The sequence below is a fragment of the Vidua chalybeata genome, chromosome 21, assembly GCF_026979565.1.
Source record: "Vidua chalybeata isolate OUT-0048 chromosome 21, bVidCha1 merged haplotype, whole genome shotgun sequence".
Taxonomy (NCBI): domain Eukaryota; kingdom Metazoa; phylum Chordata; class Aves; order Passeriformes; family Viduidae; genus Vidua; species Vidua chalybeata.
The window spans coordinates 1,034,758-1,060,150 of NC_071550.1; the positions used below are offsets into that span (position 1 = coordinate 1,034,758).

Here is a 25,393-nt window from a genome sequence, read left to right on the forward strand (position 1 = left end):
GAGCTCAGCCACGTAGAGCTGGACATGAGCCCCTTCCCTTGGACACCGCGCAACAAGGAGAGGAGGTTGTCTTTAAAATCAGCATTTACTGTTGTCATAATCAGCAAAAACCCACCACATTTTCTGTGTTCTAAACACTACAGAGGTAACAGGAGAAGAGGGAAGGAAAGCAGCGCCCAGCTGGCGAGGGGCCAGGCCAGCCGGGCAGGAACCCAAGCAGGAGCAGGGAGAGGATTTTTGTCCTAAACAGCAGAAGATGCTATTGATGTCAGCTGGTTTAGAAAAGGCTTGAAGCCAGCTGCTGGTTCCCTCGTGCATGTGCTTCGTACACAGCCCGTGCCAGCCCTGCCCCAGCTCAGGGGTGCTCCCATCCCCACGGGCACGGGAGCGTGGGCAGTGCCTGGGCACGGCTGCCACGGGCAAGCTGGGCTTGTTCCCATCCCACTGCTCCTGCTCCCCCAGGCAGCCACAACGAGAGCCACAACGAGAGCCACAACCCTGCACTGCCAGCGCTGCCGGCGGGGCCGGGGTCAGTGGGGGCAGCGCCGCCCCAGGCCAGCCCTGGCTGCCCTGGCAGAGGCTGCAGGAGCCGTGGGGACCCCAGAACACAAGTACCCACCCGGGAGAGGAGCAGGGCAGTCGTCAGCAGCAGACAAAGCCCCATGAGACCCCACACTGCCCCTGCCTTGGTTTGGCAGCATGTGGTGCTGGGAAGGAGTGCAGGGTGTCAGCTCTGCCCGGGCTGGAAGCTCTCCATGGGAAGCCAGCTCTTCCAACCTGCCATCCTTCCTGCTGGAGAACCCTCTGCATTGCAGGCTCGTCACCCAGAAACTTCTCAGAAACCTAAAGCAAAAGAGAAACGGTCTCAGCTCTGCTGGCAGTGGGGGAGGGCAGGGGTCCCTCCCAGGGCAGGGGGAGAACTGGCGGGACCCCACAGCACAAACCTGCTGCAGGACAGAGCTGCGGGTGCAGCTGGCACCAGGCTGGCACAGCCAGCCCTGCCTGGCAGTGGTACAGCTCTGCCACCCCAGAGACCCCCCTGTTCCTTTGGGGGCCTCTGAAGCACGGCCCTTGTGACAGGGAGCCAAAGCAGTCTCCATGCACAGGGCCGTGGCTGTAGGGAAGCCTCTTCTTCCCTGTCAGTCATCGGCCTGAGCACAGCACCCAGTGCTGGGAGCACGGAACAATGAGCTTGAAATGGGATTTAAGGAAAACACCAGCTCTGCCATGGCAGGAAGCACCGGTGCCCCATGGGCTGCATCTCTTCCACAGGGTACACAAGGCACTCCTCAGGAAGGGCCGTGGCACCAGGGGTGATCCTGCCACAGCCAGCCCAGCAGGGCTGCCATGGACAGGGTCTGCATTTCTCCCCATGACACTCAGGTCCCTTTCTGGCTTTGAATCCCAAAGACTCGTAAATTCCTTATTATTTCAAACCAAGCTTATGGAACACAATATGGTGAGAGTTGCAGAATTACTCAGTATCGATCAGTGGAAGGCTGGGCTGTGGAGACAAGATCCATGTTGCTATGTGTGGCTTAGCAACATATAAATGTATTCAAACAGAATAATGAAATTATCGTGGGGAAACAAAGCAGCCATCACTTGAGGAGATGGAGGATGTGGAGGCCTCTTGGAGCCCTTGTTTGCCAAGACAAGGAAGATGGGAGTTATTGTTTGTGCAAATATGTGAACTGCCCCAGCCATGCCCTGCTCACAAAAAGTGTGTAATAAAGCCAGGCAGGGCTCTCTGCACAGAGCAGCTCCCTACAGCTGGGCTGGAGCTCATTACTGCACAACTGCTCCATGGACTGAGCCCTTGTGGGGGGAGGCCATGCCTGGCTCTTGCCACAGCCACGCTGCAAAACTCCCAATTTTTCTGGATTTTATCCACCCTTATCCTCACCCATCCCACCTCCCACCTCCCCATGGACCCACTGTCTGGCTCTTGCACTTGGAGCCAGTGCAATGTCCAGAGTTCTCACAGGAGTGTGGCTGAGGCCCTGGAGCAGAGAGGTGCTGGACCCCATCCCAGATCCAGCACAGCCTTCCTGGGAGAGACAGGTGGCCTTCTGACTCTGCCACAGCTCCTGCTGGCAGCAGCACCATTTTCATCAGCTGGCTGGCAGCTTTCAAATAGAGATATCTGGGGCTAAACACATCTCTTTTCATTAAACTGTTTGGGAGACAACAAATAGAAGGGGGGCAGTGTCTGCGCTGGAATGATCCGTCCCCATCCTGGCACCCAAGGGCTCCGCAGTGCTTTGCTCTGTGAGCAGAGTGTGAAGGCACAGCCTGCGTGAGGCTGAGCTGCCCTGGGTCCTCCAGCACCCCTGCAGCTGGGCATTACAGCCCTTTGTTATCTGCTTCAATGGCTGGAGACTCTCGTGGCTGAGCCCGGAGCAGCGGGGAGCTGCACGAACACAAGAGTGAGAGGAGAGCTCTTCTGGTTCAGATCTTCTCGTTCACCCCGGCCTCAAGGACTTGGGGCAGCTTGGGGGGCTCAGGGAGGTGCACAGAACTCCTTCCACCCCTGGCACCGAGCCCAGCCTGGCATTCCATCACCCTCGGTGCAGACCTGGGCTTCTAAAAACACCCTGAGGGCTCCCCTGAGAAAATAAAACCAAACTAAACAACCCACTTCTTTGCACAGCTGGAGTTTAATAACACGCGTGGGTTAAAAGATACCCAGAAGAAGGTGAGGGTGGGTGGACAGAGCACAAATGCCCGTGGTGAGTGCAGGTCTTGGTGCCTCTGAGACCCCATTCCTGTGCCCAAAATGCCGCTGCACAGCTACTCCTGGGTGCCACCGTTTCTGCCTTTCTCATGTGTCCAGTGTGGGGAGGAAGGCTGCACTGCTTCTGGGTGGCATCGTCTCGAAAATAGTCTGAGGGTGCCCTGCTTAGACACTTCATGTGGAGCAAAATCAGAGACCTGCTAATGCACTGCTTGCCTTGACAAAAGAAAATGTCACAATGCAGAGAAAATATGATCGCTCCACCCCCGGTGTGTCCTCACTGCACTGTCCACCTGAGGGTCCCCATCCAGAGGCTGCACTGGGAGTACCCAGCAGTGGTTGTTAAAGAAAATAAAGTGAAATATGTTGCATTTGTATTCTGAGGAGATGGGGACTTGCCCAAAGCAGGCTGGGAAGCCGAGGAGGTAGCAGGGAGCTGCCATCCAGCGAGGCCTGGGGCTTAGGAGGGATTTCTGGTTTTAATTCTACCCACCTCCATGGTGACATTGGCCTTTCTACAACCTGAAACACAAGAAGCTAAATGGCTGCTTTTAAGCTCATAAATCCAGCCCTGTCTGAATACCCACCTTCCCCAGCTTCCCTTCTTTGGGATCATGGCACTCCCAGCACTCACCAGTGCCTTCTGCCACAGCTGCTGGTTTAAAATAGCCCAGGGCAGAGAGAGCTGCTGCCCCCCTGGGAGAAACCCAGGCGCTGCCACAGAGCAGTAGGGCTGGGGGGCAGGCAGAGAGCTCAGCACCAGGAGCTCTGCCACCTCCCCATGCCTGTGACCCCTGGCTCTGCTGGCACAGCAGGGCCCCAGGAGCTGGAGCAGACAAGGACGGGCAAGAAAGGTGCAGAGACATGGGGAGAAACAGGCAGGTGCCCTGGGGTGAGCCAGCAGTGCTGCTGGGAGAGGCAGCGCCACTGGCAGGGCTGCTGGGGCTCCACAGCCCCCAGCTGTCCCTCTTCTGTCCAGGGGGACACAGATTTCCCACAGCCTGGCCAGGACAGCACCCACCAGGGCAGTTTGGAAATAAGACGATTCCTGAAGCCTGAGCAGAAAGCAGCTGCCCTCTGGGCAGCCCTCCAACACACAACCACAGGAACCAGCACCAACAGCAGCAAAAACTACAGGACGTGATGTAGGCAAAGCTTACCTGAGCATTTGAACGCTGTCAGCTCGACGGCCTGAAAGAGGGGAGAACGTGTGTAAGCAGAGGGGATGGGTCTGATGGCTTTGCTGCTGGTTGCCCCCAACCCACTCCCTGGGGCCAGGCAGGGCTCCCCAGAACCCACCCACCCACTGCCCCAGCACTGAGCCACCCACTGTCCCTGCACGGGCTGGGAACCGGAGCCTTCACCGCAGCCCCGAGGGACGGGCACCTGGCACAGGCTCCCCGGACACAGCTGCACCTCTCAGCAGTGGGGAGCTGACACCCTGCTCCCAACACCCACTCTGGGGACCCTTCCAGCCCCGTGGGGACCCACCAGGCTGGTGACCACAGGAAAAACCCAGGAAAGGATGACAGCACCCCTGTGCTGCGCTGGGAAGAGCCCACACAGTCTGCACTCTGTGCTTAAAGGATGGTTAATGCTCCGGGAGATGTGAAATTCCTACTCCCAGTCCAATAACAAAGATCACCAAACAACATTTAAAAAAGCTGAAACACGAAGAACATCTTGTCTGTGTTTGAATCTCCATTCGCTCAGTGTTTTGTCATTTTAAGTGTTTTCAAACGCCTTTAAGTAGCATCTTCTCTTCATCCAAACTATTGTGCAGCTGCCAGTGACATTCTGAGTCCGCCGCTCCTCTGGCAAGCGCCGTGACTCAGCCAGGGAGCAGGGAAAACAGCCTGGCTTACATAACTGAGGGCACTGAAAGCAGCCCCAGCCCCCGCGCAGCACAGGGCACACCGAGAGGGCACAGGCGTGCCCAGCCCTCAGTGTACCCAGCCCTGTGCGGTGCCCAGCCCTGCCATGCCCAGCCCTGTGCGGTGCCCAGCCCTGCCATGCCCAGCCCTGCCATGCCCAGCCCTGTGCCGTGCCCAGCCCTGCCATGCCCAGCCCTGTGCCGTGCCCGGCCCTGCCATGCCCAGCCCTGTGCCGTGCCCAGCCCTGCCATGCCCAGCCCTCAGTGTACCCAGCCCTGTGCTGTGCCCAGCCCTGCCATGCCCAGCCCTGCCATGCCCCGCCCTGTGCCGTGCCCAGCCCTGTGCCCAACCCTGTGCCCAGCCCTGTGCCCAGCCCTGCCATGCCCAGCCCTGCCATGCCCATCCCTGCCGTACCCAGCCCTGTGCCCAGCCCTGTGCCCATCCCTGCCATGCCCAGCCCTGCCGTGCCCAGCCCTGTGCCATGCCCTGTGCCCATCCCTGCCATGCCCAGCCCTGCCATGCCCAGCCCTGTGCCCAGCCCTGCCATGCCCAGCCCTGTGCCCAGCCCTGTGCCCAGCCCTGCCATGCCCAGCCCTGTGCCCAGCCCTGTGCCATGCCCAGCCCTGTGCTCAGCCCTGCCATGCCCAGCCCTGTGCCCAGCCCTGTGCCCATCCCTGCCATGCCCAGCCCTGTGCCCAGCCCTGTGCTCAGCCCTGCCATGCCCAGCCCTGTGCCCATCCCTGCCGTGCCCAGCCCTGCCGTGCTTCACGGACCCTGCCAGGTGTGCCCTGGAGCTGCAGCACCTGCCTTGGCCCAAAAGGGAGCAAGCACATCAAACATGCAGTGTTTGTGATACAGCAGAGATACAGCAAAGCCCTCAGTGACCCTCAGCGGAGGGAAGCACTTTCTGTCTTTGCCTGCTCAGAAATGCCACGGCCTTGGCATTTAGGGGCTCTGCTGCCTCCTAATGCCCCTGCCTCAGGGAGCTCGGGTCCTTGGGCTAATCCCCACGTCTCGTATCTGGTGCCAGGAGCTTAGCCCTGACCCTGGCTCAGGCAGCCAGCACCTGGCTGGCTGAGAAAAGCATCACCTGCGAGTGAGTCCTGGTGCTGTTCAGCACAAGGGACCTGGTGCTGCAGCATTAACCACAATATAAATCATGAGAGATGGAAATATGGATTTTACTGAGTGCCTTCAGAACGATATGCCAGCTGTAGAAGTATTATCTATTGGATAAATAAGAGCTGTCTATGTGACATAGGTTTTCAAAGGATAAATATTAGAGAGGGAAAGAGAGATCCTTCAGTGAGAGACTCATGAAAGTAGTGCTGGATTTTATTCTGAGGGAATTACAGCACTTGTATGTCAAGTACACAAGAACTGATGATCATTTCAAAAGCAGGAGATGGAAGTGGGAGCAGAGTAGTCAAATTTAAATTGTTCCCTGCTTTAGGCCGTGCCTTGCTGAGCTCTCCCTCCTGATGCAGGCAGCACAGCCCTCCTGGGAGAGGTGAGCCTTGCCCATGGCACCTGCCATGCCTGATTTAAATTGCTGTCCTTGGGAAAGTCTCCTGCTAGATCCACACCAACCTCAGTCTAGGGCTTTATGGCCCGAATTCAGAGGCACCTCGTGTTCCTGCAGCACCCTCCTGCATCCCCATGGGCTCAGGGTGAGCCTTTGCCTTGGAACTCGACTGCTCTGGGACCACTCCTCTCCCACCCTTGGAAAGGTGCCCTGCCCTGTTGTCCCCCCTGCCCAGGCTCAGCTGGTGTCCCTACAGAGCTGCTGTGCTCTGGGACGGGTGAAGGTGGAAGGATAACGAGGTGTTACATACCGGTCTCTCGGGTGACATAATGGATGAAATGCCCATGGGAATTTTGGCTCCAAAATTTCCTGAAGGGTGAAGCAGCACAATGAGTTCATAGACCAGAGAACAGAAATATTCATGCTTTCTCAAAAACCTGGTGCTTTGTATCCCCCACTAAAGCAAAGGGACCAAATGGGTTTTCTGCATCATTGCACCCACAAACTGGTTGGAGAATGCAAAACCTTTTTTCCACACAGTCAAAATCCCTATTTTCAACTGTCACCTTTGCCTCTCCTCCAGAAAATTAATTAAATAGGACACTAACATGGATTTTTGCCTCAGGAGAATGCAATGCTGCCTAACATGCTGATGAGACCACCCAGCCAGGCTGCAGCCATGGGCCTGACCCCTTGCACGAGGCTCTGCCTTCCCCTGCAGCAGCAGCAGCAGCAGCAGCCCCTGTGCTCACACAGGCACAGTGTGCAAAGGAATTAATGCAGTGCCAGCTGCACTAAGATTCAAGTCTTGGGAAAAACATTTTACTGTGGTGTCACCACCCAGCCTGGGCTAACAGCGACAGCAACGCTCTTACCTTTGTTGGTGATGTTCTTCACTGGAGGGTCTTTCTGCACAGGGCTTGGCAGGGCAGTCTCAGCTGCAGGACTCAGTTTCCCTGTGTCCCAGGAGGTCGTGTTCCTTGGACTGGATAGGTAGTTGATGGGATGTGAGCAGTTCTGGAATGACAGGCAAGAGAGATACAGGACAGTGAAAATTGCAACGAGCCAGGTCCAACATCAAGGATTGATTTCACCATCACTGCTTTGGCTCCCATCCACCCTGGCAGAGCAGGCTGCTGCCTAATAAGGGTAGGCTATCTGTGGGTCTGTGGTGTCCAACAAGATCGCAAAGAAGGCAGACAAAAATAAAAAAATCAGATTTCATTCCGTCATCGTCTCCTCAAAGCAGACCCACAGTACAGCTGGGACCCTCCTCTGGTGGGCGGCTGATGCATGAAGGGGCAGCAGGGATTCCTCCCAACTTACTGTGAACGAGAGGGCTTTCTTCTTGTCCTTCATCCTCTGGATGGCATTCCTCACCTGGAGCAGAGCAAGGACATGAGAGAGGGCCACAGCAGCTCCAGCAAGGAATGGAGAAAAGGCAGCCGCAGTTCCAGGAGCACAGTGGGGCTGTGCTGCCTGTTGCAACTGCCAGAACCCAGCTCCCCCCAGATGCCAGCACAGAGCTGCTGTGAGGGGTGACTGAATCCATCTCTTACCTCGCTGTTATAGATTGCGTAGACCAGGAATATGTACAGGCCCTGGAAGGGAGAGAGCAGAGGAAGGGTCAGAGATGTGCAGATGGTTTGTGCTGCTTTTCATGGAGCAAACAGGCTGGAGGAGCACTGGGATGGGTGAGGCTGGCACAGATGGTGGGCACAGCCCAGCCAGGGACAGCCAGGCAGGAAGCACCTTCCACACTTGAAGCAGGCTGTTCACAGAGCCTGCTGCTCTCACACACCAGGAGAGGAGCCGTGAGCAGTGGCACCTCGGCCACCACGGAGCGCTGGGCACAGCTGTGCGAGGGATGTGCCCAGGGAGAGTGCCCAGGCCGGGCCCAGAGCGAGCATTGCCTGGGGGCCACAGCCTGGGGCTAATTACAGCTCCAGACCGACGATTTTGGCCTTAAGGCAGCCCTATCTGGCCCACCAGATTTATGTTATATCTGTGGGTGTTTTGTTATCGCAGCTAGATAAATCAGCTGCAGCAAGAGATGCAATTCATCTTGTCTTCAACGAGCCTTGCTCTCATCTGCGAGCTCTTGGCAGGCGCAATGGTAGCAGCCCCCTGGCACCGTGCCGTGACCTGTCCTTCAGCCAGCAATGCTGGTCACTCCCCCGGACCAGATTTCTGGCCAGGCTTCCAAGGCAGGTCTTCCTTGAAAGAATCATTCTGGAGGAGCATGGGGAGGGGGGAGCGGAGAGGTCGGCTGGGAGGAGAGCAAGGAAGGAGAGGAGGCCCAGCTGCAGCAGTGGGCAGGAGAGGAGATGCAGCTCTGGGGCAGCCCCTCCTGCCCCCTCCCCTTCCACCCCTGCTCCTGCCCCGCAGCACCACGGGCTCTCTTCACTCACTGCCTGGGTTCCTGCACTGCCTGGCTGCACAAGGAGTTGTCGCCTTTGGTGCCAACGCACAGAGCAGCCCTGAAGACAGGCTTGGGCTTCTGCAGACAAGCAGAAAGCAGTCAAACAAAAAACAACCCCAGCAACAGAACAACTGCACACGTGAAGAAACACTCTGGCCTCAAAGGAAATTCCAAGTGATCCATAGGAAGTAAGCAAAGGGGCTGAAACAGGATGGCTTTCTGTCAACCCTGCAGCTTCTCACCAGCATTTATTTCTCCTCTGGGGCAATCTGCAGAGTGTCCTGAACTTGGTAATGAAGGGGCAGAGGCAAGTGAGTAGAGCACAGCCATGTCTGTCCACAGAGCTCTGGGCCTGCAGTTCTCTCCTGCTCAATAACCCAAGCACGGCATGAGGAGACACGGAGAACTGATGCTGTTTAATTATCATCAAGACGGGCCTCCTGCCACCCTCCTGATACCCTTAAGAGCGGAGATGTGCAGAGGCAGCCCTTGTCTGGCCTTGGAGCCTCCCATCGGGGCCCGACGGATGTGCGTGAGCAGCACCCGGCTGCTGGAGCAGCGCCAGCCCCGGCAGAACATCCCTGAGCAGCCACCCATCTTGTGCACGTGGTGATAAGGCCGGGATTCACCCTGGGAGAGCGGGGCCAGCGCTCCGCTGGAAACTGCCAAGTGTGCTGGAGGGAAGCGCCGCGGAGCCGGCCGCCCCGCCAGCACAGCAGGAGCCAGTTGCCACTGAAACAGAGAAAAATGGGAGATGGGGGTGCAAAACTCTCTCATCCATGGTTTGGAGGGCAGTGCCCAGTTGCTGCCTTGACTTGGATCCCCTGGAGTGGGATTTGTGCTCAAGCACTGGGCAAGGGACCCTGAATACGCAGTGCCAAGGGCTGGGACAGTCCAGGGAGTGCCCTTGGGCACCTGTGGTGAGGCACAGCCTCAGCCCCGGGGCTGGGCTGCTCCACGCTGTGCCCCTCAGCCTGCTCCCCGCTCCCACCTGCCTGCTGAGAGCTCCACGTCCCCCTGAGGACCGTGCTGGGAGCCGTGGTGTGCAGGGGTGTCCAGGGGTGTTCAGTGCTTCTCTAGCTCCATCTACAGCTGCCTGCTCTCAAGGTTTGCAAGGTCTCTGTTGATGCTTTGAATCGCAGGTGGCAAGCACGTGTTCCAGGAGTTTTTGTCACCATGTGTCCCTGAGTTCCAGATATCCCGAGGCCCTGGGAACGGTCCCAGCTTGGTGCAGAACTGAGCTCTCCTGGCTGCTGGGACTGACAGGGTTTGCTTTGCTCTCTTAACCACATACAGGCTGGCTAAAGCTTTGAAGTCTTCTGATGAAAACAGTAAACTCAGAAACAAATACTAAGTGTTGCTTTATGCACCAGGTAATTAAGTTACTTTCAGAATTCCCTATTAACACCATCTGATTAACAACGTGACTGCAATAATGACAGTCACAGCCATGGCCCTGGAAGATTCCAAGACAAGAAAAAGCCTTAAAAATGTAGCCAGGTGGTGAAGAGGAATGAAGAGTATGAAGGAGATGATATTATCCACACAAGGTCTTGCAAGTCAGAGCTAGAAATAACCCCCAAACTTGCAGTTGTCCCAAGCAAGGCTCTGCTTACCAGCCCACCAAAGCTGGCACAGCAAACACTCCTGCATCTCACCAGATCCCAGTAGAGCTGGCACTGGGCACTGGGAGCATCCCTGGGGAGTAGCTGCATGGCTGCAGACAACATGGATTTCAGAGGTAAAGGTTTTCACTTCTTGATTCCTAGTTCTTCCCCAGGCTCCCTCAGTAAAGCTGAGCTGCAGGCAAGGGGAAGGTGGCTCTGCCTGACCTGTTCACAGAGGTCACAGCCTCTCAGAATGTCTGAGCAGGAGCTGGATGGAAAACACCCATCCTGGAACACACCAGCCAAGCAGCAGTCAAGCAGGCTGTGGCTGGATGTGGCCTTTGGCAGGCTCTCCTCCAGCAGCCCTGCTCTGACAGGGACAGTGGCACCCAGGGCCAGCCCTGTCCTGCAGGAGAGGCTCATTTCCCAGGAGCAAACAGCAGGAGGGATGTCTGCCCCATTTCACTGCACAGGTACCATTTTAATTACCCATTATATGAGCAAATATAGACTCTAATGAGTTTGTGACTGCCATTTTGAAACCACACCGATGTGAGAAAAACTTGCACAAGAAACAGGATCTGAACTGGAAACCTGTGGCACCAGTAGGACACTGCCAGGAACTGGTGCTGAGAGCCATTAGACGTGCAAGGTCTCCAGAGTCATATTTTGTATCTTGGAAGGATGAAATGAGTTTTCCTCAGACAAAATAGCCCAGTGGCTTGGGAAAGCTGGGCTGGCTTCAGAGCTAAAGTGTCCCTGGCTACAAGGACAGGTAGAGAGCACTGCAGGCGCCGGCCTGGCCGTGGCCTGGGCACCCACGTGGGGCAGGACTCACCTGAAGGGAGTTCAGCACAACGAAGACGTAGGCCCAAACGATGCTGAGGTGGACGAGGAGCCCACACACCCAGGTGAGCCCCAGCACGGGCAGCAGCACCAGGACGGGTTTGGCCGTGGCCCTGGTGGGAGGAAGAGCTCAGGGTTACCCGGGCACATTTCAGAGATGAAACACTACCAAGACAGGAGCTGTGGAACAAATTCCTCTGCAAACAGAATAAGTTAAGATGGGAAAAACCAAATATTTCACATCCCAGACCCCAGTGTACTAGCCCTGCTCTTCATTTATCACTGCAAGTTAGCAAGAAGAGAGCTCTTTGACGTCATCAGCCATGAGAAAACAGCTATTTCCCCCCAATTTCTGCTACAAGGAGGGTTCCTCTATTTGTTTTATTTGCACATGGATGTCACCCTGCCCTCCAGCAATGCCCTATCTTTGTGCTTCTGTAAATTTGGGAAAATTTATTTATGCTACAGGGGAACAATGCGTGTCTAGCAGGGGTATCCGGCGCCAGCTAACAACAATAAAAATTCACAGAGCATGATAAAGTAATGACTCAGGCAGCAGTTTTTTAGAGGTCTCTCAGTATTGACTGATTACAGAAGTCCCCATTGCCTTTTCCCCTGTGTGTGTAGCCCCCAGCCTTACTTTCAACCCACCAAGCCCCAAGCTTGGGTTGCTGCAGGCACTGCCAAGGGTCTCCTGTCCCAAAGGGATGAGATTTAGGAGTGTGAGTGCAGATGGAGACCAGCACTGGTTCCCTAAGTTGAAGGTGCTGGCTGGGCTTCTCAGCAGGGATTAGAGACTGTCTTTGGGTGAGACACAGTTCCCCTGGGGGAGAGAATCCCTTGTGCCCCTTCTGCTCTGACTCTCACAGCTCGCTGTCTTTCACTTGGCCAAGCTGCTCTGGCCAACCTGTGCCAGTGCCTCAGCAGCTTCACTGGAAAGGATTTCTCCCACGTATCTAACACAATCTCACGTATTTCACACCCAGAGCAGCCACAGCTGGGAGAGCCATGCCCTTCCCTGCTCACCAGATCTGAGTTCCCATCTGGTTCTCCAGGCTGCTGTTGGGTGTCAGCATCTTCGATCTCCTGCGAGCGCTGGCCACAGTCACCGCCACCACCCGGAGCAGCACGAAGCTGTTCACCTGCCAGGGCAGAGCTGCTGGGCTCAGTGACATCCTGCAGTCTCAGCTCCAGAGGGTGAGACTTCTCTGCTGGAAACTGGGGTCAGAACTTGGGGACAAATATCACTACCAGGAAAGCAACGAAATCAGAAGACTTCACAGAGCTGTGCACACATGTATGAAATCTAGGAAACTTATCCCAAAACTTGTCCTACAGAACCTCTTCCCTGTTAAAGGTCTATTCTGGACCCCATTAACATTGGACCTTTTTCTGCTGCTGTGTTTTGTATAATGATATTTCAAGGATGTAGATGTTCCTATACTAAAATACAGGACCTTTAGCTGAGGCAGTGTCACACGCCACACTCCTAACTGAACAGCCAACCAAGAACTGGTCAGCAAAATTTTCTTAAAGCACTTTTTCCTATCAAAAAGCTTTTTTGATTAAAGAGATTTACTTGTGTTGTAGAAGTCTATATAAAGCAAAACAACATTTTCCCCCTAAAAGCAGCAGGCACAATGAGCTGCACCCCTGACTCTGCACTGCTTTTCTAGGAGCAGGCCCAAGGGACTCCCACCTTCCCTGCAGGGTTTGGCACTTACAGCCAGGATGAAGAGCACAGGCCCCACGAAGGCCCAGATGACGTTGGTCTGCACGTTCAGCCAGCAGTGGTTGGCTGCCACATACTTGTTAAAGGAAGTTGCAAGGGTCACCCCCACGATAAGGACTGGAAGCCCTGCAGAAAAACCCACAGGTTAAACCCTGGGAAAAGCAGAGATGCCCCATGCAGGGCACTGTGCACCAGACAATTGCTTCAAAACCCCCCAGACCAGACAGACTTCAGCACGAGCCTCCAAAACCCCATGAGCAACATCAATTCTCTGCAGCTGAAATCTGTCCTGGCTCAACACAGCCAGATTTACAAGCTGTCAGCATCTTTCTCTGAGGTATAAAGCATTCCAAGTCCTGAGTCCTGACCAAAGCAATTTATTCCTCAGATTGCTTTTTTAACAAAATGGACAATCAAAGACATAAACCAATCCAAAATACTTGAAGTGGTTGCCCAGTGTCCAACGAGGTGTGTGCTCTTTGAGCAGCACATCCCTAAAGAGGCTCCTCTTTGACACAAAACTCAGCTTATTCAAATAATTCTATGTCCCTAAAGGGCTCCCTCAGAATAAAAGGTGCTTAGTGAGGAACACATTTATATTTAATTACTATCAGGCAATGGTGATGCTCTCCAAGAACAAGAACTTACAATAAATCTCCTCCTCCATTTTTTTTTTACTGAACTCCTGGATTTAGAAGTATAACAGAAATGCTGCTCAACTTACATTCTAAGACTAGCAATTTGACAAATAATTCAAGGGAGCCTCTGCAGGGCACTGGCACCCAGTTCTCATATTAAATTAAATCAAACAATTGTGCATCTCTCCTATTAAAACTTTCACTAGAAAAGAAAAAGAGTATTTTCTGAGGACCCAAGGCAGAGGAGTGTGCAGATACCCCAGCCTGTCACGTAGTAGAACTTCATTCTCCTGCCTTCACTCATGTTGACTGCTACCACTTTGCTCCAGAGGAGAAGCCCCTCTACCAGCATCCATGAGAAGGCTGCCATGAAGAAGAGATGCAGGAAGGCAGTGACCATGAAACACAGCACCTGGAGAGGACAGAAACCACACTGCACAACGCATATATGTGCACCTCCAAACAGAGAGACAAGTCTACCCTAATGACAGTTACAGGTAGCTAATAAAAGGGTAAGGTAATTACCCTCTAATTAATTTAAGGGAATCAATAAATATTTCTGTTCCGTTGCTCTGACAGAGATGCTGGAGCCTGGCCACCTGGGATGGATGGGCCATTCCTGGTGAGCTCACCTGGTTGGCCTTGGCCAGCTCACTGAACATGAGCAGAGCTTCTCCTGCAGCCAGGGCAAGGATCAGGTTCTTGTGCACAGTTGTTCGTTCGCTCTTGGGGACGCTGGGGAGGGAGAGAGGGAGCCCTGAGCTGCAGCCAGACCAGAGGGTGCACCACAAAAGGGTCCTCCCTGTCCTCCCGGGCTGTGCAGGCCTGCCTGGGCAACCTGAGGTCTCTCTGCCACTGACTGCAAAGATGACAGTGAGAGGGGCAGAGGACAGCCTTGCTGTGCGAGCACTTGGTGCTGGGGACCCTCTTGGATACAGCTGCTCAGCCCCTGGCCACGGCTCCAGGGCACAGGCAGTGAGGGGGAGGCAGAGGGAGCCACTGCCGTGCTCACAAGGCAGATCTCTGTGCTTGCCAAGTGACACAGAAGGATTGGCAATCAAGGAAATAGTCCTTGCTCCATTTATTTTATAAAAATTAATTCTAGCAGAGCGGCTTTTATAGTAAACATCGTTAGCAATTGATAGAAATCTTGCCACAGACACGCAGGTGTGTGCACAGATCAATGAGCATCTCCACAGAAACAACCAGGGCTGAGCCCCTCTCCAGCCAACACCAACCGCTCCCCTCTGCCACGGAGCACAGGGCAGCTCCCACCTCTTCCCACACACCTGCATCACCCCACGCTGACAAAGGACACTTTGAGCAAGGCTCTGAAGTAAAATACCAAGTAGGAAATACAGAGAAGGCTGCAAGTGTCCAGGCTTTTCTTACCGAACTACCAAGAACAAAATGAAGGTGACTATCAAGGCACAGAAGGAAACTCCACATCCAATAAAAGTCAAAGTCTGCAGTGTGAACTCCTCCTTGGTGGTCCTCTGCTCCAGACATGAAACAACAGGAGACTCAAATCCCTCATGAATTAACCCCACTGGCTGGCAGTGCCAGCACCCACCCCAGAGACAGGCTCCTCACATACCTCCATCTCGTACACCTGCAGCAGGATGGCAAAATTTGTGGTGTGGTTGCAAAAACAGGCAGTGGAGTCTGGGAGAGACTTGGCCACAGAGCAGCCAGCTGTGGACCACATCCCGCCAGCATCTGGGCTAACGTGCAGCAAAACCAGAGAAAACACATGGAAATTACCTTTCACTTCCACAGAAAGCCAGGGCATGATGGGAACTTCATTCTCCCAGAAAAAGCAGAGTTTAAGGGAGGAAGATGAGGATATCAGAAACAGGTCTTCACGTGGACTTCCCTTTAGCTCCCCTTTGTCTCAGCAGCCTTGCCTCATGCAGCAGGCACACAGTGAAAATAGATCTGGAGTCAATGTGTGCATTAAAGGGTGGAGTTCAGCCATGACAGCTTCAAAGAGAAGCCAGCTACTGCACAGCTCTGGGGAGAGCTCCCTGCACAGCCCCTTCACTGAGAGCAGCACTGGGCTGGCTGTGTCCAGCTGTGCCCACAGCTCAGCCTGCCACAAAGCCAGCATGGTGCCACGGGGTCCTCAGGACATGCAGCAATGCTCCCATCCCAATTCCCTGGCAGGGACCATGGCTGCAGCTCTGCCCCCACTGCCCCCGAGCCTCAGTACCACAGGAAGGTCAGGATCGGAGCAGGGACCCTTTGGACAATAACCAGCTGTTCCCAAAATCACCCTTCCCACCTTCCCCTACCTGATCCATGCCTGCTACAAGTCTGGGACTCTAAGGAGGCTTTTTCCACTTGAATGACTTAATTACCAATCTATAATATATCACAGCCTCAGTGTTCTCACCACAGTGACATTCAGCAAAAACACATCCCCATGCCAGGCAGGATTTATGAGGCTGGGAGTCCTGCATGTCTTTGGGGTGTATATCTTGGACTAACTCTTCTTTGTCACAGGCTACAACCATAATTAACTAGGGCTTTCCATTTGAGTTGTATATACCTCATTAAAGGTCACTTGCTTGTGAGTGACTTCTCCAAAGGAAATCTTCCCAGGAAATCATTCTGCTCCAGCAGACAAGGGATGTCAGCATGCAAAGGAGGCAAAAAATTCCAGATCTCTACTCTTACCATTACATTTATACTGAGATGTTTGGTTTTCCAGCAGAAATAAAAAGCTCATAAATCTGGGGACCTGAACTGAAACAAGGCACCTGAGGCTGAAGTTCCAGAAGGCACAGATGGGCCCCACCAGAGTATTGGGCAGGTCCTGCAGGCAGAGAGGGGAGAGAAGAGGTCACACAGGCACGCAGGTGCCGGACACGGGGGTGCAGGTCAGTCCCTTGGCTGTACCAGGGTCTGTCAGCACAGGACAAACACCTCCCCAAGGACACAGGAGCCAAGGCAAGAGCCCCGGGCAGGGACAGCCCTCATCCCAAAGCTCTGGGGTGCTGAGCCGTGGCTGGGGACAGCCGGGCCAGGCCGTGGTGGCAGGAGGTGGCGGGGGGCACAGCCCCTCGGGGGTACCTGGGCGCGGTGCTGCAGGCGGTAGCGCACGGACGTGCTGATCTCCTGGGCGTCACTGAGCAGGGTGGATGAGACCACAGCTGTGCCCACTGTGGTGCTCAGGTACCTGCCAGGGGAAGGACGCTGCTGACAGGCACAGGCAGCACAGGACGTGCTCCGAGAACGGGATCTCCCGGCGCACAGGGCAGCGGCGGAGATGCGGTCGCTGCCGGGCCGCCTGCAGGGGCCCCGGGCACGGGGCAGAACCTTGGGGTACCCGGCAGAACCCCACCGCTGCCCGTCACTGGGGCGGGCACTGGAGCATCCCAGGGGCTCCAGCCGAGCAGCCGAGCGGGCGCAGCGTGCGCGGGATGTGCGGGCGGCCATCCCCACCTAGTGTTCGGAGCTCCGGGAGCGCAGCGAGCCCGGCCTCCCGCTCCCAGGGCCGCCATCTCCAGAGACACCTTCTGCCACCTTCTGCCCAGCCAGCAGCTCCCTGCAGCAGCCCCCGTGGGCTCCGTGCCCTGCCAGCTGAGCTGGTAACCCACGGCAGCCAGAGGCAGGAGACCCCACGGGGCACCTCGGTGCACAGGCAGCCCAGTGCGAGGGCTGAGACGGATCGGGATGAAGGTGACCCCAACATCGAGGCACCAGCTCGATGCAGATTTGGAAACGAGCTCTTCCGTGGCGCTGAGGGCAGCCCTGGGGCGCGGGGGGCTCTGTTTCACTCACTTCTGACCCCCATGAGGGGCAGCCGTGTCCTGGGACACTGCACTGGTGCCGCTGCTGGACAGGCAGCGCTGCAGGGAGCCGTAGCCAAACCACATGTTCTTCACTGTGACTCTGTGGAGACCTGCAGGGACAGGGCACAGGGACAGGTACAGAGCACAGGGCAGCGCTGGGCACCACTGCCCTCCTCTGGGGGGTGATGCTGGGGTCCAGAACACGCTCAGCTCCGAGCTGTGTCTCTAGAGGGGCTGTACAGAACCTCTCCCCCACAGCCCATGTCCCTTTTGCCAAGGGTTTCCCCTCCCCAGACTTCTCCAGACCTCACGTGGCCAGAGTGAACAGTTTGTGCCACTAAGGAAGGTGATGCAGAGGTACCAGGGGAAGCTCAGGTGTCATAACAAACCTCTGGATTTCAGCCTTTGCATTTCCTCCGCGGGAACTTCGATGAGGTCGTGCCTGCCTTTCTCAGGGGTCGGGATCACGTATGCCGAGCCACTCAGCTCCTGCTCGCTCAGCTCCAGCTCCCTCACCTCCATCCCTGTGCACAGCTAAAATCAGGTGCTGAACAAGGGCTCAGCCTTCCTCCAGAGCTACTGCTGCAGCAAAGTACCACAAGGACACTACAGTCCCACCCAAGGCCAGCCAAGACCCACAGCAGCAGCAGACAGGTCCCTTTCTGTGCAAACTGAGGCCATCTGGGCTCACTTTCTGCCAGGCCCAAGGGTTTCTTACAGTCCTCTTGCAATCCACAGCGTGAGAGGTGCCCTCACACTGTGACACGCTGCACAGAGGAAATGGGGAGCAGGCTGCAGGGCTGGCGAGAGGTGAGCCAGAGGAGGAGAGGAGCCAGGAGTGGATTTGGACTGGGAACCAGACAGGGTGGCTGATCTGGGTCTTGGTGAGATGCCCTCCAGTGCCACTCACCAATATTCCCATGCTGGATCGTGATCTTTGTCCTCTCTGTGGTCAGCAGTGGGACCAAGAGTGACACCATTCTGTCACAGAGCTCAACCACAGCCATGGGCCCTCTGATAACCTGCAAAAACAGAGAGGACAATGGAAATCAGCACCTGCACCATCAGCCCTCCCTTCCCACAGCTCACAAGAGTTTCCTTAAATGTTTAGTCCTTGGCAGAAAACAGGAGAAGTTGAGACTCAAGGCTTTGGCTTTGCTTTTCTGTGATTTCTTTACTGAAGGATGTTCCCAGTTCCTTCAGCAAGGAGACAAGTCTGGCAACGAGGGAAACTTGCTGTTCTGCATAAAAAGCCATTAAAACAGCATGGAAATAAATCACTAAATGAGCTTCTGGAAAGAAAGACCTTTAGACTTGAGTTCTGATTTTCGCAAAGCTGTAGAACAACCATCTGCTCTTCCTGGAAAAAGGTTTCACCCAGAAATAGGGTTCACCAGCTGAAGGGCAGCAGAAGAGTGGCCCCATTGCTCGAGGTCCTGCTGTGCTGGATGCACAAGTGCCACCCCTGCAGTGCACAGCTCCCACCCTTCTCCCTGAGATTGTCAGCTGCACCAGCTGCGCTGGGCCAGCGCTGGGTTTGTGCCACTGGTGGGAAGCTGTGAGTGGCTGTGGCCATGGAGATCTGAGCAACTGCGAACAGTGAGGCCAGCTCTGAACTGCTCAGCTTCCTTTAATCATCTCTGGATATCCCTGGCTTGGTTCCTGGGGCACAGGCCAGGCCAGACACTGTCACACATTTTCCAGAGGCAGGTGGAGAGTGCAGACCTTGCACCAGGCACAAAAAGCACACGTGAGCATGGACAAAAACCTCACAGGGGTGGGATGATGTAAGTCCCTTATGCGGAGCCTGACGGTGTTTGAGCAGTGAGGGGGCTGATGACAAACAGCTCCTTGGCAGCCCATCCACAGAAAACACAACACACTGTAAAGGAAGGGCGTGTCCCTGCCAGACGTGGGATGTGGGAGCAAGGAAACAGCCCCGGGAATCTGCGAACTGTCAATCCAGGCTGACAACGTGGAGAACTTGAAGGGAGCTGAGTTCACCACCAGAGGGGTTTGCAAGGGAGGCACCACTGGCACTGCACTTGCTTGCACAAGAAATTGGCTGCACCTCCAACCAATGAGGCACCACAAAGCAGCTGGCCCTGGTCTGAGCTGAAGAGGCTCCATGTCTGTGCTGGCAGCATTTTCCCGTGCTTAGGTGGGGCCACAAAGGCTACAGGTGGCCACGCAAGGACGGCAGGACCAGCCTGTGGTGCTGCAGCAGGCCAAGGATGAACAGGTGAGGCACACAGCAGTCACACTGGGGACACCATTACCTGGCTGATCGATGACCACGTCCCAGAATTCTGCTCTTCCAGAATTAACTCAGTTACTTCCATGTAATACTGGCCCAACTGCTCCAGCATCTCCAGCTCATCTCCCTCCTGGATTTCCAAATCTGAAACTTGCTTTAGTAATTGAAGGACTGTAAGGAGGTCAGATGGCTCAAGCATGGGCACTTCTCCTTCTCTCAGAACAGTTGCCAAGATATCAAGAGCATCAAGAGCCACAGAGATGTTCATGTCTTGCACACCACTCGTGAAGACACTGTCAGGAATCTGTCATGGAAAAGATGGTTCAGTTCAGTGCAGAGCCCTGACTCCCCCCAGTCATCAGCTGTGCCTTGGCAATGCCCTGCATGCCCCTGCTGGCATCAGGACACCTGTCTGGCCAACCAGGAATACCCTGGGGGAAGGGATTTCTTGTCCAGACTCCCGTCCTCAGTGAGATGAGTCAATCTGAAGCAACACTGCTTGTTTGATCACAGCAGAAGTTACAGCTGTGTTGGTCACAATCTCCAACAGCAGCTCAGGAGAGGTCCCAGGCACAGCTGTGGGCAAAGTGACCTCAAACAGCTCTAGGTGCCAACATCTCCACCCCAGCAGCTCCTGCCTGCTCCAGGTGCCACTGCTGGGGCTGCAGGACTCACCACAGTCCTCACTGCAAGGCTGTTCATGCGGCTGGCGAGCGAGTGACTGGACTCCAGCTGAGCTCTCTTCAGTTGCCAGTATGCATCTGGGGACAAACCAGAACCAGAACCACTGCTGAGGTGTCCAACAGCATGGTTAACACATGCCATGTTCAAAGCCTGGGCAATGGCCCTCACAGGGTGGCTAAATCTGCAGGACAGGCAGGACAAGGAGACTCCACAGCTGTATTTTATTTTTAGCACAAGATCCCATCTGGAGAGACAGTTCCACACTCCTTTTCTGCCTCTCCCCATGCTCCCCTGGCCAGTGAATCTGGGAATGCCTGGGCTGGGAGGCACTCACAGCACTGCACCCATGGAGGGTGTACCACCACTGCCCAGCTCAGCTGGGGAAGAGCCAAACCCCCTGCCAGAGTGCAGGCAGCTGGAGTTGCTCCCGAGGGTTTTGCGTGTGACCCCTTGAGAGCAGGGGCCTCCCCATCCCTGGCCACCAGCCCAGCCTGGTGGGGACCTCCAGGAGTGCGTGTGGTGGAAGCAATGCATGGATAACTAGCAGATGCTGTACCCTTGCTGTAGTGACAGATGAAAGGCAAAGTCTGCAAACAAGATGCATAACTGAATCCACTGCTGCCGACTTCCAAAACTCTGCATTCCTCCACAGGCCCTGTGGAAACACACACAGACAGAAGGGTGTCCCAGGGACACGCCACCCCCAGCAGGTATCACCTTTCCTGCAGCAATCCACAAGCCCTGGTACAACAAACGCTGTGGGCTGTGCCTTAAGAGCCAGGGTAGTAGCCACGAGGATACCGAGACTTACCTGGGCAAAGAAGCTGCGTGGCCACTGCCTGAACGGTGCTCTCCACTTCCAGGGCATTTGAGCTCCACCCAAAAATAAGGTCCTGCTCTACCACCCAGCAGGAGCGAACTTTCTCAATGTGCTCGCTGCTGAGGACTTTCTGCCAGATGTGCAGGTCAGTGATGTTCCCACTGAAGGACTCCTTTGCCCTGAAGGTGCCCCCCAGGGAATCTTGATCCTGCCCAATTATGAAGGTGCCCTGGCCAAGGATGGCCTGGGGGGCAGAGGGCCCCGCAGAGCACAAACCACTGGCTGACGCTCTCCTTTTCCCATCGGCATAGATGGCCCAGGTCCCATTTTCCTGCTGCCAGGTCACGCAGAAGTGATGCCACTGTCCATCAGCACGGAACACAGGCAGGTAAGGGGAATGGTGCCCGTGGACGATGAGAGCAAAGCGAACAAAGCCCTCCTCGTCCACAAAGCCACGGAGCTGGAACTCGTTAATGAAAGCAGGCACGGCGTAGGAGAAGATGGTAGCGATCTCCTGGGTCCTGGTGTCCCACTGCAGGTGGGCACAGGCTGTGACAGCAGGCAGTGCCGGGAAGTCAGAGAGCACTTTCACATATTTTGTGTCTGTTTTGTCTCTGAATACCAGGACTGGTACAGTGTGGCCACCTAGAAGGAGAAATTTCAGTCAGCAGAAAGGAAGAAGCAAAGGCCAATAAAGTGACAATAAAAAAAAACAAGGGACGACTTCTCCAGCCATATTTTTCAGTATGAAAACATCTCTAAATAGCCCATGTCCACTTATACTCACGTCTCCTCTTTGTTTTGTGCAGGACACTGTCCCTTTCCTTTAGCCAGACAGAACCTCTGATGTGGTGGGACTGCAGCAGTTTGCTGAAGGAGCCTTGCTCGCTGTGCTGGGGCTCAAAGAGCAGCTGAGCAAAGTGCTGCTCACAGTACCTGTCAGCTTGCCACCAGTCCAGAGCAGTGGCCACGTATTCATACGTGTGTCTCGGGGTCTCAATTGTGACAGGAGCAAAACCTGGAGAAGGACACACGTAGCCTGGGTGAACAGAAAGCCTCTCCAGCCCACTGCTAAAAGCACTGCCTCGTGCATCCTGGAGGATGCTCCTCTCCCCACGCAGCCCTTGGGCTGGTCGGTGGGCACAGTGTGACAGAGCTCAGACCTCATGGGACCTGAACTGAGGGGTGCTCTCTGGCCCGGGGCTGGAGCTGGGCACACTCCCCTGGGACACACGAGCCATGCCAAGCTCAGCACAAAGGAAAAGCTCACTCTGCTCTGCCCAGGGATGGCCCTCAGAAAAGCTTGCTCAAAGCAGTTATGCAAAAACAACTTTACTTGCTTTATCCCTAAAAAGCTCATCCCAGCTTCTGCACTTGCAGATGCAATTTTCAGGCTCAAAATAATCTGTTTGGTTTGCAGTTGCAGTGGGGCACAGAGCAGCAGCTGAGCAAACAGCCTGGCAAATACCAGCTAGCTCTGCAAACAGCATTTTAGGCACAAAACAGAGTAACAGAAAAAGTTTCCTTACCTTTGTTTGCACCACCAGACATCTTTTGTTTCTCTGTGCTGGATTTTGCTTGTAAAACACATAGACAGTGCTGATAAAAACACTAACCTTTAGAAGTCTGGTTCTTGGCAAGGGCTGCAAAGGCAAGGAGACTCCTGGACAGACCGACCTGGTGTTGTAACATTTGGAGAAACATTAATATTATCTCAAATACTCAGAATAAAAAAAAAAAAAAAAAAAAAAAAAAAAACAAAAAAAAAAAAAAAAAAACCAACATCAAAGGAAAAAAAAAACCAACCAAAAAAAAAAAAAAAAAAACAAAAACAAACAAACAAAAAAAAAAACCACCTGGTAATACTCACCAGAAAGCTGAAGAAGCAAGAATCAGGTCTCAAGCCTCTCCTAAACATGCTGACCAGCTGGGAAGATTTCACCCTTTGCTAGAATAAATAAAATATTACTGGAGATGTATCACGGAGACAGAGGCATTCTGCAGAAATGACGTCCCATGACACTGCTGCTTTCCTCAGAAAGTGTTGAAACAAAAAGGAGAAAACGACTCCCTCTGAAATACCTGAATAGTATCTTATCCAAAGATACTATCCTGAATAGTATCTTATCCAAAGATTTTCCAGATCTTCTTGAAGATTTTAAGGTCTCAGTTTAACATTTGTTTGCAGGATACAAAATAATTAAGCATAAAACATAGAGATGTGCCATATTAGGGAACAGGAAAGATTGCAGAGCCTCTTCATCTGCATTGACTAAATAAAAAAGCCACCATAAATGGCATCATTAAACAGTGTTGCATCACTGGCAGATTTTCTCATTGCCTTTAAAACCTGCAGGAGCAGAGCACCGGAGCAGACCCTGCAGAGCAGTAAATCCAGCCTCAGTGAGCCCGAGCACAGAGCCCAGCATCACGGAGCCATCCCGGGGAGCTGCCAGCGTCAGGACTTGGCAGTGATCCTCCATCTGCCCACCTCTGCCCCAGGGGGAGGGAACTCTGAGTGCACGACAGTAAAAAGCCTGGTAAAATCATAGATGAGGGCACGTAAAGACACAAGATGGAAACTGGCAACGCCAATGCAAACAAGCCCTAAAGCTCTGGGCACTGGCATCAGCGGCTGAGAGTGATCTCTGCTCTCCCCGGGCTCTCCCGTGCACGCTGTAAAAGCACATTTATGCACTTTGCTGCTAAGGGACTTCGGAGATCTGCTCTGCAGCCCGGGCTCTGTGTTCACAGTCTTCCAAAGTTCAGCAGAGACTTTGGAAACACCCAACACAGCTCTTGGCCCTCCAAGGAAAATTATAAATCTGACGGGTGAGAGGGAGCCACGGCACCGCCAATCTCCCGCTCCTCAGCCTGCGCCTGTAGCCTCAGGTGTCCCCTTCTCCAAGGAGGGCCCTGGAGATGGTGCAGACGGAACCCGCTTTGGGCAGAAAAACGGGGCCGTGGGGAGCGCCCGGTGACCCAGCTGCGAGAGCCCAGCGTCGCCGTGGGGCGAGCCCGGTGACTCAGGGCACCGCGGGTCTGGGGCCGCCCTGGGGAGCCCGGGCAGGGCCAGGCTGCGGCAGGGCCACGGCGGGACAAGCGCGACAGCCCGGCGGGGCGGCGGGACAAGAGCGACAGCCCGGCGGGGCGGCGGGGCGCTCCGCGGTGTCCGGAGCGGCGGGGAGCGGGAACCGCGGCCGGTGCGCTCCGCGGGCCCACGGCTCCGCACCCCGCTCCGCACCTGCTGAGCAGGGCCACGGCTCCGCACCCCGTTCCGCACCTGCTGAGCAGGGCCACGGCTCCGCACCCCGCTCCGCACCCGCTCCGCGGGACCACGGCTCCGCACCCCGCTCCGCACCCCGCTCCGCACCCGCTCCGCGGGCCCACGGCTCCGCACCCCGCTCCCCATCTGGCTCCGCGGGACCACGGCTGGGCATCCCGCTCCGCATCTGGCTCCGCACCTGCTGATCAGGGCCACGACTCCGCACCCCGCTCCGCACAGCTCCCCGCACGCCGCACCCCTCTCCGCACATCTTCCCGCAACCCGCGCCCCGCTCCGCACATTTCCCCGCACCCCGCGCCCCGCTCCGCACATTTCCCCGCACCCCGCGCCCCGCTCCGCACGCCGCCGCCGCCGCCCCTCGCAGCCCCGCTGGGCTCCGCCGCAGCTCCGCGCACCGAAGGTGCCGCCGCTCCCCGCACCGGGCCCGCTGGGCAGCGGGACGGCGATGCCGAGTCCCCGGGGCGCTGCTGCGCGCCCGCACCCCTCTGCCCACGTCCTCAGCCCACATCGCGCCCCGGGACGCCGCTCCAGCCCAGCCCCTCCAGCCCAGCCCATCGCCGATACCAAAGCACTCACAACCCTCCCCGCTCCGCTGTGCCAGCAGCGCCGGGATCTTCTTCCCTGGCAGTCACTGCTCCATGGAAGTGGCCAATAAACCTTCCCAGAAAATCTGGCGCATGATCATGGCAGAGAAATCAGGGAGTGGGGGAGTGACTAGGGATCCTCACGGCAGAAAGAACCCAAAACAGCCCAGGAGTGCGGGTGAAGAGGGACAGGTCTGGAGATGTCCAGTGGGTTCCTGGTGCCATGTCCTCACCGAGCAGCTTCAGCGTTCCGGCGTTTCCTCGCACTGGGGCCTGCTGCTGCCCCGGGGACAATGCCAAGGCTGGAGGGTCCAGGTCACCCCCATGGCACTCCCCACCTCACAGCCAGAGCTGCTCCTTTGGTTGATGCCCACTGACTTTTGCTACAGCAACGGCACACAGCTCCCACTCCTCCCGTCCCAGTAAATGCTTGAACCACACCATGGATTCACCAGCAACTGGCTTTTGTTCTTCAGGGTCTTCGCCTGGGAATGAAGGCAATTTTCCCATCCCAACGCCTCTGCTCTTGGCAATAAATCTCCCACAGAAGAATGGACCTTGGAGGCAGCTGCTCTGGTGCTTAG

General features: G+C 55.4%; 1 protein-coding gene across 1 annotated transcript; it reads right to left on the reverse strand.

The window, feature by feature from the left end:
• Positions 1–104: 104 nt before the first annotated feature.
• ADGRD2 (adhesion G protein-coupled receptor D2) lies at positions 105–22,878 on the reverse strand. Its single transcript, XM_053961939.1, has 25 exons — positions 22,810–22,878; positions 22,556–22,616; positions 21,727–21,957; positions 20,931–21,584; positions 20,676–20,774; positions 20,111–20,196; positions 19,458–19,739; positions 18,089–18,200; positions 17,568–17,702; positions 17,168–17,288; positions 16,457–16,562; positions 16,144–16,199; positions 14,979–15,105; positions 14,774–14,877; positions 14,014–14,116; positions 13,640–13,793; positions 12,736–12,869; positions 12,038–12,153; positions 11,004–11,124; positions 7,696–7,737; positions 7,463–7,516; positions 7,012–7,153; positions 6,447–6,505; positions 3,898–3,928; positions 105–843 (listed from the first exon to the last, which is right to left on the reverse strand). The coding sequence occupies exons 1-25, from the start codon at positions 22,855–22,857 to the stop codon at positions 836–838; spliced, it is 3,186 nt and encodes a 1,061-aa protein (XP_053817914.1). The 5' UTR covers positions 22,858–22,878; the 3' UTR covers positions 105–835.
• Positions 22,879–25,393: the final 2,515 nt, after the last annotated feature.